At 40.9% G+C, this 20,184-nt stretch overlaps 1 protein-coding gene across 4 annotated transcripts in view; it reads left to right on the top strand.

Annotated features, from left to right (window-relative positions):
- Positions 1-1,325: 1,325 nt before the first annotated feature.
- The window catches only part of KLHL7 (kelch like family member 7), a 57,158-nt gene continuing 38,299 nt past the window's right edge, over positions 1,326-20,184 (top strand). The window contains exons 1-3 of one of the 4 annotated variants that reach the window (XM_059933990.1): positions 1,579-1,664; positions 2,141-2,310; positions 15,995-16,125. Coding sequence is in view for 1 of the 4 variants with exons in the window: in XM_059933989.1 (XP_059789972.1) it covers positions 1,545-1,664 (120 nt within the window). In the remaining 3 variants the exon portion in view is untranslated. Of the gene's footprint in view, positions 1,665-2,140; positions 2,311-15,994; positions 16,126-20,184 lie in introns of all 4 variants that reach the window. The other 3 variants (XM_059933991.1, XM_059933992.1, XM_059933989.1) reach the window with 3 other exon arrangements.

A 20,184-nucleotide genomic window follows, 5' to 3' on the forward strand; every position in this document is an offset into this window, starting at 1 on the left:
AGGTCGTTTAATAAAGTAAATGAAATTTTCCTCATTTCTAATTCCATTAGGAATAAATGGTTTCTATTGCCAGGGTCTGCTCTAAAGCCTCAAATTAGAGCTTACTCTTGAACAACAGGGGTCTGAACTGCACAGTTCCACTTACACATGGATTTTTTTCAATAAATACATGTAGTACTACACGATCCATGGTTGGTTGAATCACCTGATGCAGAACCCTCATGGATATAGAGGGCTCATTATGGGACTTTGACCGTTTATGGATTTGGGTGTCCCCGACAGGTCCTGGAACCAACCCCCCTGCAAATACCCAGCGATGACTGTATTGACTAGTTAAAATAGAAGATCTGAGAACCTTTAGATGAAAAGAAAAAGAAAAGGCGCACAAAAACATAAATGTCTTATTCTTTTGTAGAAACGTAGGCTTATATGCCACTTGCTCTTTCATTTGAGTTATACTATATTGTTTTGTTCTCATCAAGAGAAAGCATAATGCTTTGACAGTGTCAATTATTTTACTTAAAACGTTTCTATGTATTCCTATATAGACCTAGGTAGCAAATTAAAGGGATATGTATAAGTTTTCAAAATGTAAAATAATGTACAATTTCAAATAATTTTGTAGATTATCATATACTAGAAAGAAAACATTATTATAGTTACAAAAAGCATGCTCCTGAGTTCCGTGACTAAGTTCCGTGTTCCTGTAGAACACTTGGGGAAGCCTAATTGAAGATTTCTGGACCTGACACCTGATCTTAGTCTCAAACATTGAGGAGTAAAACAGCCTAAGCAAGCAGGCATTCTACATCAAGGAGACATCAATGGGGATTGTGTGTTCTTGCCTTATGAATCCCAAGCAAATAAATCTTGTACTCCATGCAATAAACCTTTAACTTTCAGTATGTGATAGTCTTTCCTCATTTCATAAATATTTATTGAGAGCCTGCAATATGCCAGTCTCTGATACAGCAGTGAAGAAAACACCAACCCTGCTCCTACGGAGCTTACATTAATGGGAGACTCTTTAATGTGTTCTACCACCCAATTATCCAAAAAAGATAATCTCGCCACGTAATCCAATTGTGTAAAATCTGTCTTGGGCAAAGGGAACGGCACGCGCATCCTCGAATCAGCTTGAAATGAAAACTCAGCCTGTGCGGGAAGGACGCAGGGCGCCAAACGCAAGAGGGCGCCCTCGCCTCGCGCCGCTCGGAGCGGCGCGCCGCTGTGACGCGTAGGCTCCGCCCCATGCTCCCTTCATAGCGCCCCCGCCCCCTTGAGCGAAATGCGCAGACTCCTCCTCCGGGCTCTGCTTCTGCTGGAGACGCAGCGGAGTTGCAGACGTCGCCTCCCCGCGTGCTTCTGAGGTTAGCTGCCGGGCCTTGTCCTACCGCAGTGGCCGCGCCGCGCGGTTCGGGAGCAGGACGCTGCAGCCGCGGTCCCGGCCTCGGTGTTTGGTAAACAGAAGCCCCAGCGTGCCGGGAGCGTGCAACCCCTCGCCCGGCTCGGCGAGCCCCGGGCGTGAACCGCGGTGACGGAGGATGGCAGCCTCCGGGGTGGAGAAGAGCAGCAAGAAGAAGACCGAGAAGAAACTTGCTGCTCGAGAGGAAGCTAAACTGTTGGCGGGCTTCATGGGCGTCATGAATAACATGCGGAAACAGGTACCGCCTCTGTGGGAGTGACCGACGGCGTCGGGGAGGTGGTCCGGGACTTGGGCCCCTGTCAGCCGCGGCTGAAACCCGCGCCCCGGGGATCGCGACCCTCTTCTTCCTCTGTCCTCGCCCTTCCTTGCATTTTCGCACGCCGGCGAAGCCGCTGTCGGTGGAGGGTAGCGTTAAACAGTTCTCGAGCAAAAGTGCCTCGTCGTCCGCCGATGCTGTGGCTCCTGACTCCTATGGGGCCCCGTGGGCCGGCATTCGGCGTCGGGTATCGCTTGTATAACAGCTGTGCCCTAGTTATCTCTTTGTGAGGCGAGGATCCCTCCATTGGCCAGCCGTTTTAAGGTGTCGTGAGATCTCGGGCGAAGAACCCCACTGGCACAGCCCAAACCGAAGCCCCCCAAGGAAGGGAGAAGCATTGCTGGCCTGACATCAGCTCCTCTAAAATAAGGATCCCCGCCCCCCTTCTGTGTTACCAGGGTGGAGCTAGTAGAAGACAAATCCTCCTGTACGTGTTAATTTAGAGCAGAAACAGCCGTGGATAAATACCGTGCCGCCTTTTAAGGGCACCGTGCGCCTCTGTTGAGAGGAGTTCTTTGTTCTTTGATGTGTGGCGTATTAGTGAAAGTCTTCAGCACGTCGGCGAAAGGTGGGTTATGAAAAGAATGGGTTTTAACGCCAGAGAATGTAGACTAGAGCATCTATTTGTTTTTAAATTCCATAGCATCTTATACCAGTAGGCGTAGAAAAGTCACTTGGTTATTTTCTCGTCCTGGCAGCTTTATTTCTAGAAATATGCATCCAGGAAGATTTGTAGGAATGTTTCAGTTTTGTGACCGTGGTCCTGTTTTTCATGACAAAAGCAGGACATGAGTGTAAGTAACTGCAAAACCTAGTTTGCTCAGCTGGTGGTGCTGAAACCACACAACCCAGATTGGGACTGGAACCTACAGGCAGGGACTCGAATCCACCGTCTTTTAACTGAGATCACACACCTGGTCTCAGGACTTTAATGAAGCTCAGGTTCTTTTTTTGTTTTGGGGGGTTTTTTTTTTTTTGGCTGCGCAGCGTGGCTTGTGGGATCTTAGTTCCCCGACCAGGGATTGAACCTGCGCCCACGGCAGTGAAAGCGCAGAGTCCTAACCACTGGGCCGCCAGGGAGTTCCCAAAGCTCAGGTAGTTTATGTCTCATGGCAGAAGGAATTCAGTGAAAAGACAAGGTGATAGGTAAGAAGTGGATTTATTTATAGAGATACACATTCCATAGACAGAACGCAGTCTGTCTCAAAAGGCGAGAACGGCCTTGTGAGAAACACACTTCACAGACAGAGTGTGGGCCATCGCAGAAGGCAAGAGTCCCCAAAATATGGGGTGGTTCGTTTTTATGGGCTGGGTAATTTCATAGACTAATGCGTGGGAGGATTATTCCAACTATTGTGGGGGGGGGGAAGGGGCGGAGATTTCCAGGAACTGGGCCAACACCTACTTTTTGGCCTTTTATGGTTAACCTCAGAACAGTCAGGGCACTGGTGGGTGTGTCATTTAGCATATGCTAATACATCACAGTGAGCGTGTAATGAGGAAGAAGGTCCACTGGAAGTCAGACCTTCCACCATTTTGGACCTAGTTGGTTCTAACCAGTTTTTGTCATGTTCTATGGCTATGTCATTCTTTTAAAGGTTGTGCCCTGCCCCCTTTCCTCCTGTTTCAGTTCTGATGGGACCGTGGACAACAGTAGAGGAATTTAAGAGTTTTATGAGGATATTAACTTTGGTTTCTTTAAGCAGATTCTGCTGGGGTCTTGTCTTTGTTCATCAGCTCCTGACATTGTGCATGAATGCAGTAGATATTTGTGGGAGTGCCTTTAAATCTTGCCTGGTCTTTGGGCTGAAGTAGCTGTGAATGCTTGAATTCAATATTTTATGTAACTTTCATGTATCTATTTCCATGTATACATTCATGTTCCTTTCCTGTGAACCTTTCTTACATTTAGGACACCACTGACTTTGCATTGCTGGTGCATTTAACTAGCGTCTGCCTCTAAAACGTAATTGCACCGCAGTTCACCAGTGCCCACATTTGTTTCCAGCAACCCTCCCACTCCCCCAAATACATGTTTTCATACGCAGACTGTAGCATTGTAAAGCATTGCCTCATTCCCTGCGTAGATGGGGTGCAACTGGGTTGCAGCATCAGATGTTTACTTGAGGAGGAGGGGATTGTCTGAGACTGTATGTTTAGCTTTTGGGGTTTAAAAATTGATTCATATCCATTTCTTAGACTTAGCTTTAAACAATATTAGCATCTACTTATTTACTGTTAAAATAGAAATACAGTTACTGAAATACCAGGATTCTGTTACTGAGTAGGAAGGGGGAAATGGATGCTGGGTGAGACATCAGGAATTTCTTCGACAGTGGTTAACTGGCCTTAATCTGCCAGTTTCTCCTTTTGTCATTGGCTTTGCTTGTTATTCAGACAGTTCTCCAGTAACACTTTTACCAACTTCATGGAATCCTGCATCTTTTGTAAGGTGGGCAGCTTCCCTTTGCAGTTGATTTACATTATACATGTATTGTTCTGTTTAACATAACACAGAAGAGGCTCACCAAGAATGACTGACAAGGGCAGTTGATGGGAAGTGGCAGAAATAGAAGCGGGTCTGAGCCAGAGGAGGAATGTTTGAGTGAGGACCAGTTTTAAAAGTGTTCTTCTATGGTGAATACTTCTGTGTTATTACTATTTTTGCTTTCCCTTACGAGCTCATTACTTTGGGGATCAGGATAATGAGTGCCTGGATGACAAGGGCCCCCAGAAACATGCCTATACAAATTTAAGAACACTGTGAACTTAGAATTCCGGAATCCCAGTTCCTGCTCTATCATTAATTGGTTTTGTGATATTAGAAAAAGATTTAGGTCGTTTCATCTCTCTGTAGCATTGCAGCCAATCTGTACGTAGTGGTGAAAAGGGGGTTCTGCTGAGCCCGCAGCCTCACCTTCCAGTGGAGCCTTTTCCTCCATGATCCTTTCAGTCATTTCTAGCCTTTTGTTTTTAAGTAAACTTTACAATGAAGTATAGGATTCACGAAAAGGATCCACATCTTAAATGTGCAGCTCAAAGAATTACTGCAAAACGAACACACCCCCTCCAAGAAAAAGAAATTGGCTAGTACACCAGAAAAGTCTCCACCTTGTGCCCTTCTCAATTGCTACCCCCTCCAAGGTAACCACTATCCTAATTTCTACTACCATAGATTTGTTTGTCCTGTTTTTGAACTTGTATACATGGAATCATACGGTGTATACTTGTGTGTCTTGCTTTCTTAAAGCTAGCATTTTTTTTTTAATTTTTGAATTTTATTTTATTTATTTTTTTATACAGCAGGTTCTTATTAGTTATCCATTTTATACACATTACTGTATAAATGTCAATCCCAATCTCCCAATTCATACCACCACCACCACCACCACCACGACCACCCCGCCACTTTCCCCCCTTGGTGTCCAAGTCTAGAAACTGTCATACAGAGTGAAGTAAGTCAGAAAGAGAAAAACAAATATCGTATATTAACGCATATATGTGGAACCTAGAAAAATGGTACAGATGAACCGGTTTGCAGGGCAGAAATTGAGACACAGATGTAGAGAACAGACTTATGGACACTAAAGCTAGCATTTTGTTTGTGAGATTTATCTATATTGTTGTGTGTTGCTCTAGTCCGTCTTCATTGTGTGTAATATCCCATTGTATGAATACACCAGAATTTATCCATTCTATCATGTTGGGTATTTGGGACTGTTAAAAGTAGTGCCACTTTGAATATTTTTGTACATTTTGTACATGACTCTTGATGTGTACATGTATGCATTTCTGCATTTTTGTTGGGAAATACCCAAGCGTGGAGTTGTTGAGTCATAGGTTAGGCTACATTCAGCTTTAATAGATCCTGTGCTACAATTTCCGAAGTTGTGCCAGTTCACACTTTGGCCAGCTCTGTATGAGAGAGGCTTTTGCTCTACATCTTTGCTAACACTGGATATTGTCAGTCTTTATAACATTAGCCATTCTAGTGGATGTATAGTGGCATCTTATTTAATTTGGTTGAGCACCTTTTCATTCATTTTTCCAACTCTTTTTTAGATTAATGTTATTATCTGTTACACTAGAAAGGAGCTCTACAAAGCAGGGCAGGGTCAAAGTCACTCTTGCAGGTACCCAGTGCTATCGCTATTGTGTTAATGAAGTCCAGAAGACCCTTAACAATTGAGAGATGTTTTGAGAACTTTCCGAGTACCACTACAGTTCACAGTTTCCTCAGGTTAAATGAATTAAAACATAATTAGAATTTTAAAGCTTATGTTAAAGCCCCATTGAGAGTTAAGTGAGAGAACCGCAAAGCTGATTCGAGGATTGGATGCTGGACACTCACCTGGGCTCACTTACTAACTGAAATGACTCAGCTTCTGTATACTCACCTCTCCAAGACTGGCAGTTACTACATGTCATTAATCTTTAGGGTCTCTTGTGAATAATCCAAACCTTCTGCACTAAATCCTCAATAATAGAAACACCAGCCGTTCTCCAAAGTGCTTTATATGCTTGTCTCATTTAATTTTCATAACAACTCCCATTGACAACTCCCATTATCCAGATCTTCCTATTCTTAACTCTATCCTATTTTCTCTTTTTGTCTGTCCAGTTTAGGAGATATATCTCTCTCTTCACTGTCTTTTCAATGTCCTAAGCTTTCTTGGCCCTCAGTCCTTTTTTCACATCCTTTGGGCAAAAAGCATTGATGACTGTTTACCTTCTTTGTGCAAGGCTTCTAAGCACAGCTGAAGAATATTCCATTACTGGGCAGTCCTCTGCCAGGTGAGTCCTAACTTCAGCTGGGCTGGCAGTACTACTGGTGAGCAGTTCTACTTACTATTTATTTTACTGTTTTCCTCTAACCCAAGCCCTTACTCTGTATCCTCATTTTCAGTACATCATCCCTCTTTTGACATCACAAATAAATAGAAGTCATTAGTCTGGAACTATCTAACTTTTAACTTTCCACCACCAAATCTATAAACCTGTTTTGGCACCTTTTTTTATTCTGCTGCAATGGATAAAGCCATTTAAAGCCAGTACTTTCACCTGGGCTTTGACTTTCTCAGTACTAGTGTAGTCAGAAAAGTTACACCATTAGTTATTCTTTCTTTGTTAAGCATCTTTAACTTCTCCTTCTCTGCTGGATTCTAGCCATCAACATTTAGGCATGTTTTAACCTCTCTAGCCTTTAAACTAACCAACAAACCAATACACTTATTCTTAGTCTCAATATTTTCCTGTAAATAAAATCCCTCTCCCCCTTGTTAAAACCAAAAGGTGGGTAGAGTCACTGCCTCTTGGCTCACTGTTTATCTATTCCCCTATTTCAGTTTGGCTTTCTAACTTATCCATTTAGATGAATACTTGTTGAGAACCCATTGTGTGAGACCTACTTACCATAAAATGGCAGGTACAAGAGACTGATAAAAGGCCAGTGTGACTGGAGCACAGAACATAAGGGGAGGATGGTGCAAGATGAAATTGGAGAAGTAGCTAAAGATCTGCCCGTGTATAGCCTTATAAGTCAAGTTAGGGGGTTTTGCCTTTATTCTAAAACCCTTTCAAATATATGTGTGTATAAGAGGAGGAATAGGTGTATCAGTTTTTCTTTTGAAAAAGATGATTGACTGCTCTATGGTGAATGAATTAGCTCTCAGAGTAGAAGCTGGCAGACCAAACAGGAAGTTGTTACAGTAGCGCAGTGAGATGGTCCTTTGGACTAAGGTGATAGCAGCAACGGCAATATCAATAAAGAAAGGATGATATATTCAAGAGATTTAGGGGGTAAGATCAACAGGACTTAGTGATGGTAACGATATGTGGTTGTGATGACTAAATTAGAAAAACAAATTAAGATAACTTAAAACAGAACCTGATAATGAGTAAGCTGTCAATAAATGTTGGCTATTTTTGCTGTTGTTGTGATGGTGGTGGTTGATTGGATGCTGAGGGGTTCTGTACAAGATGTCATTTATGACCTCCAGGGTTCTGAAATGCATAACTAGATGGATGATGACACAGTTCTCTGAGAGAGGAGATACTGGAAATGGATCAAGGCTTTGAGGAAAGGATTATAGTTTGTGTTTTAGATAGTTTAGTTTGCAGTGCCCCTGAGACATTAAGGTATCTGATGAGTTGACAGGTCTGGAGAGCTGTGGGTTAAAAGTATAAATTTTTGAGTTATTTGCATATAGAAGATAAACTTCATTGAAGCTGTGGCGAGTTAAGAATCTAGGATAAAGGCTGGGTAGGGAATGAGCCTGTAAAGAAGACAAAAAAGTAGTGGCCAGAAGAGTAGGAGGAAAATGAGAGTTTTGAGGATCAGAGAAGAAATTGTTTCAGAAGGAAGATGACAAATTTTGATGCCTAAGAGAAGTCAGAGTAAGATTAGAACTAGAAACGTTCAGAGGATATAGCAACAAAGAGGGGTTTATTGACTGTGATGAGAGTTGTTTTGATGGGGAGACAGATGGAAGTCAGATTAGTGTGAGTAGGATATGAGAAAATTGAGACAGTTCATTTGAGATTTGGCCCTGAAGGGAGTGAGGAAATCAAATAAAGGCTTTTTAAATGGAAGATGTATGTGTGTTTAAAAACTAGTAGGAAGAATTCATTTGAAATGACGAGGTTTAATATATGTGAAACAGAATGGGTGATTGATAGATGATTCCTGAGATGAAGTCCAAAGTAAAGGTGAGTAATCTCCTATGGGAGGAGGATGGTTCCTCTTCCATAGGAGTGGGAAGGAGGAGAGGGTTGGTAGGTACATAGGTGGGTGTGTTTGGAATCAAGAGAATGAAGGAGTTCCTATCTAGAGGCTTTTGTTTTCTCTGAAAAGTAGGAGATGAGATCATCTGCTAAAATGAAGGAGGAAGAAGATGAAGCTGGAGGTTGAGGAAAGTTGTTTTTGTGAAGAATAGAAATGGTATGATGGCTGGCAGTGTGGTTTTGTTTTGTTGCTGTTTTGGCCGCACCGCATGGCGTGTGGAATCTTAGTTACCCGACCAACCAGGGATCAAATCCATACCCCCTGTAGGAGTCCTAACCACTGGACCGCCAGCGAATTCCCAATATCTAAGTCGTCGTCATCTTTTTTTTTTTTTTGCCACACCGCACAGCTTGTGGGATCTTAGTTCCCTGACCAGGGATTGACAGCAGTATTTTTTGAGGTTAATTATCATGAACTTATAATGAATATTTATCCTTAACCTGGCCTTCAAAGCCCTGTCATAAAGGTTCTATGACTCGCTTCCCTTCCTACTCATGCTTCAGTTCTTTATTTTTTTTATTTTTTAAGATTTTTTTCATGTGGACCATTTTTAAAGTCTTTATTGAATTTGTTACAGTACTGCTTCTGTTTTATGTTTATGGGGTTTTTTTGGCCCCGAGGCATGTGGGATCTTAGCTTCCCCGACCAGGGATTGAACCCGCACCCGGGATTGAACCCGCACCCTCTGCATTGGAAGGCAAAGTCTTAACCCCCAGGGAAGTCCCTCAGTTCTTACTTTAAAAGCCACTTCTTCCCTGAATGCCCTAGATTATGTCAAGCCCCTCTATTACATATGCTCTTACAGCACTCTATTCCTTTCTTTCATGCATTTATCAGCTCTATAAAGGCAATAAACACTATTTAGTTTAATGCATGTCTTTGCTACTAGGCGGCTCTAAGCTCCATGAGGGCAGGGACTGTGTTTGGCTTGTTCGGCTATATTGCCAACATCTACCACATAGGTGCTCAAATATTTGTTAATACAATAGTTGATATCATATGTATGGTTGATAACACCTAGAGGATGAGTGGACAGAGGATCTGGGTAGCATCAACATTTTAAAGGATAGGAAGAAAAGTGCGTTGGAGATTAAGGTGTGGGAGGAAGAAAGACAGCAGGGAATAATGTCATTGAAACCAAGATTAAGTTACAAAGGAGAGCCAGTCGGGAGTATCCAGTGCTATAGGGAGGTCAAAAAAGAGAGTGTCCAGTGGATTTGAAAATTGGTGGTTTTAGCAAGTAAAGTTTTAATGGAATGGTGGGGGGGGGGAAGCAAATTTTAGAGGACAAAGCAGGGACAGAGTGGGGAGTACATGGAGAGGAAACTGCCCCCTTTGTGGCCCAAGCTTTCCCAGATGGGATCAATGTTCTGCTAAACTCTGTAGTATCTAGTGCATACTGTCATCATGACACCATGTGTGTGTTGAATAAATGAGTACAGAAGCACATCTTAAGAGAGACATGATTGTATTAAAATTACCTTCTGAGAAGCAGGGGGACAGTCAAGATTTGGGAGATGCAAGAACCAGGGTAGCCCCAAAAGCCTCTGGCCTTTTTCTAGGACACTGTCTTCATTGCACCTCACCTCTGACTACTTGCAGTCTGTTTCTCTTTCAGAATTTCAAATCCTGGAGAGAGAGGATCTGATAGACGTAGTTTGGGTTAAATGTTAATCCTGTGAATAAATTATCCTAAGCAGAATAGGGCCATGTAGCACAAAGATGATCTTGAAAGGCCCATGTATTGAGGCCATTTCCTGAGAAGGAAGAATTGTAAGTCAGGTGGCTACTCCAGTTGGCATCTACTACAAAGATTCATATTAGTGAAATCACTGATAAATTTTTTAGTACATAATATAGCATATAATTTAGTTACATTCTGTTGAACTGTCAAAAATGTGGTTGATTAACATTTAAGAGAGACACTCTTAAGAATATGCCATCTTAAAGATGTTTAAAAAAAAAAAAATGCCATCTTATTTCAGGTTAGCTTACTGGAAAATGGTGTGCCAGGATTAAATGAGTTCTGCCTTAGACCTTCTCTTTGAGTTGCAATTAAATTGAATCACAATTTAATATTACACTGTAAGCTATTACTGTGAAAAATTATTTTAGAATGGTTTTGTGTCTTCTATTAAAACTTCTTTTAGCAATTTTGCCTTTAGTCACTCATTGCTTTAGGAAGCAGCATGCTATAGTGGAAATAACATGGACATTGGATTCAAACAGATTTCTGGGTTTGAATTCTGCTCTGTCTTCTTACTAATTGTGTGACGTTGAGCAAGTCGATTCTTCAGCCTTTTGTGTTCCTATGTGCACAATGATCATAATATCCTACCTTACTGATGTTGGGACTAGTGAGAGAAAGAATGTGAAAACTCTTGATAACTTATTCAGTGTTACACAGATATTGTTGGTATTGTTATTATCACAGTGAATCTGCTGGGATTCTTGGTTACCAGCAACAGAAACCATTCTGTCTTAAGTAAAAGTAATTTATTGCAAGGGTATCGGGAACTTACACCGTTCACCGTAGGCTGGAAGATGAGCAGTCCTGGCAAACAAGCCTAGGGATTCTTTGGTAGCTAGGCTGCAGAAACCCTGGAGTCAAGGTTACAATGCAGGAACAGTCTTGACAACTTGCTGGTGCCACCATAAAGACATCCCGTTGTCCCCGACACACCGCCCCATCTTTCTGTCATTCACCCAAGATTCAGAATCCTGGAAGTAGGTATCTAATTGGTTGGCCTTAGATTGTTTGCCAGATTAGGGCTCTGCTAAGGAGTGAATAGAAGAATTATCTGACTTACTTGTTCCATAACGAGAGGCAGGCTCTGAGAATTGCCCTCTCCCCAAGATAGTTCATAATGAGGATTTTTTCCAGAAATGAGAGTTTGGGGTTCTAGGAGGCAGGGGAAATAGGATGCTAGATTGCCAGAATCCACAAATATCCACTATGACCTATACCTTAGGTGTCCAGTGCAAACATGCATGCCCTTATTCTGTCCTATAATTTTTTAAAAATTATATATATATATATATATATATATATATATATATATATCACCAATTAAATTTTTTCACTTACCATATCTAACTCCAAGATCACTTAGTGATATCCATTTCTTCTATAGGCATTTTAAGACCCTAAGGGTATATGTAATAATAGATTCTTTATATGATCGTGGAGGGGAAAGGAAACTAGTTAACACTTAGGTAAATATAAAAGCAGAGATGAAAATAAAAGTAGAAGCCACATTCATTGTTTATTATTTTTTCATTGTTGTTATTTGTGACTTCTTCCTTCACTGGCTATTCCTATTCTTTGTCTTTAGCCAACCCCTTAAGGTTCTTTATCTGATGGGGTGACCTGATCTTTTATTCCTAGGTATCTTGAACCTTTGGTCTTGCCTGTATAAGGTTACTTTAGTCTTCCATTAACATTTACCACTGCAGTTGGCAGTACTAGTGTTGGGTCTGGGATTTGATTTTATGCTACTTAAAAGCTGATTAGTTAGCCTGTTGCTGTTTAATGGATGCTGGCAGAAGACATGAGACTCCTGGGTCAGAGACAACAGACTTGATTGTTCACAGCACAGCATCACCAGCATCAGCGTGTGTGCATCAGTTCCCCTTGCCCCACAAGTACTATGAGGGTGACATGGTGGGACCCAGATGGATGTTAGGGTTTGTGTTGCAGCTAAGGAATAAACAGTAAGGAATCTGCCACTTTTATAGCAAATGATAGGCAAGCTTGCTGTTTATCCTGGAGGGGAGACATTATCTCACCCTTATGGTCGCGTTCTGCCAACAAAACCCTGAGAAATGATGGTCTGGGTAAAAAGTGGTAGAGCCTTGCATTCTTGGCATGTCCAGGAAGACACGCAGGAACTCGAGACCCATAGAGAACTGTCTCTCCCAACAACCAGAAGGTATCCAAGGGGGTCCCCCGAGTTCCAGTCATCTTCTGTCCCGTGGAGGAAGAGCAACAACTTTTTTCCTGATGGCCAGGATCAGGCACCTACCCAAATGTAATAACTTTTTACCGGTGGCATGAGGAGGCCAAAATGGCCAGGTCACAGTCTTAACTGTCCATTCTGTGGAAACGTTGTTATATCGCTTGATTAAATGATTCTTCTTTTGGGTCCCCAAATCTCTAAACTGCTAGCAGAACCCACCTCCAGAAAGACTAATTGCTGAGATCAGAAACAAAATTTCTGTAAATGAATCCTTAAGCATATTAGTGAGGGGAGCCTCTTCCATGCCTTGGTTGCCGGGCTAGTTCTGGCTAGAACCCATTCTATCTATACAAATTAAGTGAAATCCACCTAATTTGTATAGATAGAATGAAAATGGATTCAGCTGCTTAAAGAAAAAGGTTTGAAAACCACTGATCTGAGGCTTTTCCCTGAAAAGAGAATAAACTGTGTGTGTCTTTCTGTGTCTAAGCGGTGTTGAGAACAGAGGATTTGCAGGGGTGGTCTTAAGCAAAGCCTCATCTTCCAACTTTATTTTACTAGAGAAGCACTGCATATAGGGGATTACCAGGTAGTTGCCCATCTGTCAATAGGGTGTTCTATTATGTCTCAGTTGGCTGTTGATCTCTACATAAACTCCCTGAGTTGAGAATCTCAGAGAGCTGAATGGTAGAATTCAGGCACCAAATCCCCTCACAAAAGTTGGCTGGACAAAGTACTGTGAGTTTGAATTCCCAGGTTTGCTTTGTCTTTTAGTTGTTCTGTTTTCTTACTGGCACAGGGAGTGCTTTGTTCTATCTTAAATGCTGACAAGGCATCCTCTATCAATGACTGTTCCTTTTTGTAGCCTCTGAAGAACAATTGAAGAGGTTATTTACATTTTTACTCCAGAAAGCTCTGGAATGGGTCGATACCTCTTAAGTTAACTCTAGACTGGAAGGTCATTTCCATTTCTCATCTCAAATTTTTCTCAGCCAAGATGTCATTCATAGCTCTCCGGATTGTCTGCAGTGAACCGAATGACAGCACTCCATCTAATTCCATATTAGCAACAGAAAATCCCCCAAATTTGTCTGTTATGAACCCTCTTATTATTAAATTCCCACATCTATAATCTCCCTGTAAATTAAAATTAAAGCAATTGAAAGGCAAAAGTCTGCTCTCCCTGGTTTCTTAAACTGCTCAGTCTCAGCCAGAAGGCGTTCACTTAAGTGTTTGGGTCAAGTCAGGGTAACTTCTTCAGCAGCTTCAGCGTAGGCTGTCTTCCATTGGAATAGATTAAGTTAGTTTAGCACCTCCAAAGCTGAACATCTCCAGTTTCAAGGTAGTTTGTGTCACATGTTTTCAGTATGTCAAAGGGTCTCTGGGACTTTTAAGATTAGCATAGTGTCACCCCCACCCCTACAAACCTGAAAAGATTCAAGCACATCTCCTCTCTCTACAGTAAATAGTGCAGATGTTGACACATTATTATACAGTCCTAACCCACCTTATTGTTCCCAGCCAAAAACAGACAGAAACTTCGTTTCTGGAGGAACAGGGTTTTCAAAGTAAGAAAATCTTGGCTTTTGGTTTTGACAGATTGCCAGTCTGTGTCAGCTCTCTGTAATTGTTAGACCCTAAGACTAAACTCAGCTGGGAAGAATCACTTATCAAGAGGCTAATAGGGACACTATGTTTACTGGATAGGGAAGGAATTTCACATATGGATAATAATGTTTCATTGGCATATGATACATTGTTTTTCACGGGCAAAATGTTAGGTATTTGCCAGGGGGATTTCTCAGCTGCTCAGTCTCCTAGAGTTTCTTTTTTCCCCTTGTTGTCCATCCTGCATGTTTAAAGATTAATTTTCATTTCTTTTTTGAACCCTGTGGTCTTGGCCACTCAGTGCAGAATTGATTGAGTTTTGTCTAGTGACAAACTCTTCCCTCCCTTTTGGGAGGAGAGTGATCCACATTTGTGACAGGCAGTTGTGCAGAGCACAGTTTGTGGCCTTGAATTCTCTGCAGTTCTAATCCTCCTGGTTGTTCTGCACCTTTGTGTCCTCATTAGAAGCCTCACCTCCTGTGAAATTCCTTATATGTATACATATACATGTATATGTTTAAAATATATTGAAGTATAGTTAATTTACAATGTTGTGTTAGTTTCAAGTGTACAGCACAGTGATTCAGTTTCTTTATATACATTAATCCTGTCTCTTGGAAGAGCCTTTTCTTGTTTCCCCTCCATTTGTCTCAGCTGGAGTGTGACCTTTAACAGATTCCTCTAAGGCCTGTGGCCCTTTACAGTGTGCTCCTCAAAACCTTGCCTTTCTTCATTTTTTGTTTTCCAGGCCTTGGAAACTTGGTGGTAGCAGACACATTCCTTTCTGTTACCTATTTGTGTCAAAATGGGCTGTGTCTTTGTGTCTGTTCCTTCCAGACAGCCCCAGCTGAGTTATTAACCTGTTTTTAAGTTGAATACTTTCCTATCCGGTAGAGCTAACATTGTTTAGATCAAATGCCTCTTTTCCTTTTCTTTTTGGGCCCAGATGTTTTGCTAACCTACTTCTACTAGTGCCTTTCAAAGTCTGTAGATTTTGCCATGGTGGAAAATAAGAGGTCTGTGCGTTCAGGATTACTGCCAACCCTTACCACCCTCAGTAAGGTAATTTTAATTATGGGGAAGCCCAGCATCTAACTTAGGTCTGGACTATGTCTGAATTATTTGGCTTCCCTTAAGGTGACCTAGTACTCTCCCTTAGTCTTATCTCCACAAACTTCCCATATACATTGCACTAGAGCATATACCGTTCCTGTCTTCCCACCAGATCACCTTGCAGATTATTTAATAATGCATGAAATACTCTATTGCTGCTCTTCCTTTTCCCTTTTCAAATCAATCTGAACTTACTGTAATCACCTACTATAATTGTCCCAGGCTTTTGAGGGCAGTCCTTTAATTATGTGTTTGATTTCTTACCTTTAGCTTTAAAATAAATCTTATAAAAAAATTCCAGGATCAAGCTTCTTTCTGAGAGAAACGATTTAGTCTGCTCCTGAATTCTTTCTTCCTTCATTGTATCTCTTTGGTCCATATTACTTTTGTATAAATAACAATAAAAATAACTTTTTTGTGTTTCCTAATCTCGTCTTTTAAAGAACAGTTATACCAAAGTTTATCTCCTTTCCCTTTCGAAGCTGTTTGGCCTAGCTTGTCATATGTTTCCCTTAAGGAAGGAAATCCCCTTTTCCTTTATTAATCTAGGTGTGTTCCTTTGTTTTTCTTTAACTTTCCCACTCGCCTTATTGTGATTATACATGTGTTTAAGCCCAGTGCTGTTTTTCTTGCTTTTCTGAACAAAGATGATTTCCAAAGAGGCCTTTTAAATTTTTTCTCTTAACCTTTGGGTTTATTATGGCTTTGTTGAGACTTTTCTAGTATCTCAATCCAACATGATGATTTACCCTATATAATAAGGGTTCCATTTTCGTTTATCCTTTCAGTGATTTAAATCCACCACCCAACTATAGTTGAATCTACAGTCTACCCAGGGATTTGTACCCAGGGCCAACTTGAAATCACGCTGGGAGGGACTGATTGCAGAACCTTGTTGACAAGCTACATAAATCCAAAGGTTAGTCATTCCTCAGTCCTCTCCTTGGGATACAGTAAAGAATAGAATTTGGGACAGCTGCTTGCATGACTCCTACTAACGCCAGCACATATTGTTAAAAGCTAGAACCTCATGCAATGCTGTGGAGCTTACAGGAACCTAAAGTGCCTTTTGCAGTCCTGTCTGGCAAATACATAAAGAGAGCAAAAGGTTATTCCACTAATGCATGCCTAAAATGCTTGCCTGTTTTGAGGTCTTTCCAAACCAAAGGACTCTTCCCTCAAAAGTGTCTAATACTTGCAAACACTAAAGTAGCACCAAAGTTTCTGTTTGCCTCTGTTTGAGTGTCTATGCATACGGATTTGAGGGGCCCTCTTCTTCTTCTGGCTCTAAATATTTGAGAAGTAGAGGTAGGAGACAGATAAATTAATGGTGATGACAGACTAGTGAAAATGCCATTGAGTTGAGCATAAAATGGGCTTCCTCTTCTTTTTCCCCTTAACCAAAAACTTACCCAGTCTGAGGCAGAGCAGCTGAGGAATGGGAACAGTCCTCTCCTGCCATAGATAGGGGCAAGCCTCCCAATGAATTATGTTCTACTTTGGGGGCAGATTAATGGAAGAAGAGTGAGCCAGGAGGCCTGGCTCTGTGTGGTCAGTGACCTCTACCATGCTCTTGCTCATCCTGTAGTCACTCTTCCACAAGCGACAGATGGAGAAAAGGACTGAAACTTCCTTCCCAGTAGTTACCTTCCCCAGAGGAAGAGAGAGGACTTCATGACAGAGAAATCTGTTGTTTCTCAAATTGATATGTTATCCCATTTTTTCAATTATCAAATCTCTCACCACATTTTTTTAAATTAAACTTTATTTTTTTTAGAGCAGTTTTAGGTTTAACAGAAAAATTGAGCAGAAAGTGCAGTTTTCATTTACCCCCGTTGCCCCTCCCCCCCGCCCCAGTTTCCCCTATTATTAACATCTTGTCTAAGTGTGGGGCATTTGTTACAATGGATGAGCCATTGTTACATTACTGGTTCACTCTTTGTGTTGTACATTCTGTGGGTTTTGACAGATGTATAATGACATATATCCACTGTTAGAGTATCATACAAAATAATTTCCCTGCCTTAAACATTACCTGTGCTCCACCTTCTCACTACATATGTGAAATGGTATCTTTATCATATGCCAAATGCCCGTTAATGTGGATCCCTCACATTTCTTAGGTTTATTTCTCAACATTTAATTATTTTGTTGCTGCTATGACTGGGATTTTTATTTCTCTCATTTTTGTGTTTTTCTAATGGCATATTACATCTAATTGCTTTTTCATGTTTATCATAAGTCTAGCCACCTTACTAACTTTTCATATTAGTTCTACAAGTGTTAAATTGATTTATCTTTATTTCCTTAGTGATATGGCTAAAATTTCCAGAACAGTGTGACAGGGTGTGTGTGTGTGTGTGTGTGTGTGTGTGTGTGTGTGTGTATATATATTTCAAACTTGAATGAGAATGTCTCTCCTGTTTCACTAGTTTGCTGTTGATTCTGATGAATGACCTTCAACATACAGACACATCATTTTCTTTACTAAAGAATCTCAGGAAATGAATTTTTAATTTTATCAAACACCCTTTTGCCCATATATTGAAGTTTTTCTTTTTTTTTGGCCAAGCCTCATGGCATGCAGGATCTTAGTTCCCTAACCAGGGATCGAACCCGTGCCCCCTGCAATGGAAGCACGGAGTCCTAACCGCTGGACCACCAGGGAATTCCCTGAAGTCCTTCTACATGAAAATTTTCTCTTTTAACCTGTCAGTATGATGAATTACATTTATAGAATTATCATTCTTGAACCCTTCTTGCATTCCTAGAACAATACCCTGCTGGATTCAGTTTGCAAATACTTGACAGATCTGTAAATGAGACACCTAAAGGAGGAAAAAGTCCAAAGAAAATGTGACCAAAATAGCAACCAACAGTTTAAAAAAAAAAATGAAGACAGCAAGGAAACAATAAATAGTATTTAAAAAGATGGCATATGTAAGATGAAACATAAGTTATCAGTAATAAATAGGGATTCAACTAAACCCTACTAAAAATGATCCTTAGATGGTGAGAACTTCAGACTAAGTTACACAAAAATCTATGCTGTTTATAAGAGGCTAAAAATTCAAAAGCTGAAAATAATAAATACAAAGATATAATTTTGGGAGGACATAAACAGAGAAATTTCAAGGTTTTTTGGTTTGTTTAATCCAGTGAAGATGTATTGTTCAAAAGGTAGTTTTGTTTGTTTTGTTTCTCTTCCATTCACCTAGGACTTGTTACCTCTCATTATCCAGATCACCTGAATCTCTGTCTCTTCCCATTTCCTGTCTTTGCGTACACCTCTTCCCCAGAGGATTGATAGCAGGAGGGACCTCTCTTTTTAGGTCAGTCTCATTTCTTGTTGAATAGGACCTATTCATCTATTGTAGTCCAGTCAAATAAATGCACCATTTGGATATAAAAGATTGCTCCCATTTCACCTCCTCCTACTCGCCACACACAGCATTAATATCTGGCTAGAGATTAATCTTAGACTAAGACTAAATTGTACAGAGATCCCTCTGATTCCTCTAATTTCCTTCAGTGCCTGTAAATTCACTACACTAACATTCCCCATTCCTGAGTATGCCTTGGAAAGGTTTTTTGCTACATTTCAGTTTACCTTTACATTTTCTGGAACTTCCCATCCTCAGCCATAGGTCCCTCCCCTATCTAATTTGCTTGCTATTCTGTCAGTATTCTTTCTTCCTCTCCCTCCTTTTTTCCTTCCTTCCCTCCCTCCCTTCTCCCTTTCTCTTTCTTTATCTTCAGCAACTTGATCAGCTTGTTTTGATAGTAACCAAATAGTTGGCTTGGTTTTGCTACCTGGTATTTTTGGGTGCGGCAAAATCACCTGAGAGCTATGCCTATTCTGTACCCCCTCCCCAAATAAAAGGAAATAAAAATTTAAGACACTGTTGGAATAACAGTAGCTTTAACTATAATCTGCATATAATTTCTAAGCAATAGTCTATAGGCCTTATAAAAAAATATTTAAGTAAGCTGTAAGAGTGAAATGTTCATCCCTTAGCCCATTAATTGGGACTCATTTCTTTTCTCATGCTAAGCATTACCATCTTATTTGGGTTTTTTATTCATGAAGTAATAAAGTAGGAAATAGCAGTGATTTATCTATCAGAAACTATATCAGTAGTTTCAGTAAAATACTTAAAATTTGCAAAATGCCATATCCTCTGAGCTCCTGAGCCATTATTTAGTTTTGTGAGTGAAATTACTCTGAAAATATTATTTACCTCATATTCCCAGTGCCTAAGAGGGTGCTTCACAAAATTTTTTCTGAGCCCAAGCTGTACATTATCTTTAACTTCATTAAAAAATTGAAATTTTATTTGATAAAAAGGACATTTCTTTTTCCTTGAAATTCATCTTTAAGGGTTCCAGTAAATCTTAAATTTTTTCCTTAATGTACCCCATTTTTCCAACATTTTAAGTGTATAATTTAGATCTGCCTTCTCTCAGTAACCTAGAGCGACACATTTTGGCCTAGGTCAGAAATCACAATTTAAAAGTGGCTGCTGGGCTTCCCTGGTGGCGCAGTGGTTGAGAATCTGCCTGCCAATGCAGGGGACACGGGTTCGAGCCCTGGTCCGGGAAGATCCCACATGCCACGGAGCAACTAGGCCCGTGAGCCACAACTACTGAGCCTGCGCGTCTGGAGCCTGTGCTCCGCAACAAGAGAGGCCGCGATAGTGAGAGACCCGCGCACTGCGATGAAGAGTGGACCCCACTTGCTGCAACTAGAGAAAGTCCTCGCACAGAAACGAAGACCCAACACAGCCAAAAAATAAATAAATAAATAAATAAATAAATTTAATTTTAAAAAAGTGGCTGCTATCCAGGTCCCATCAGAAGTGCATTTTAGAGAAGTGTTATTTAAGGAAAGAGTGCTGAATGGACATTTGGTTCATCCACTCTGTATATTCTGAGTTGTTTCTGTTGCAAGTTAGATCTATGAAGGCAACTTCTTTGG

The sequence above is a fragment of the Balaenoptera ricei genome, chromosome 9, assembly GCF_028023285.1.
Source record: "Balaenoptera ricei isolate mBalRic1 chromosome 9, mBalRic1.hap2, whole genome shotgun sequence".
In the NCBI taxonomy this organism is placed as follows: Eukaryota; Metazoa; Chordata; class Mammalia; order Artiodactyla; family Balaenopteridae; genus Balaenoptera; species Balaenoptera ricei.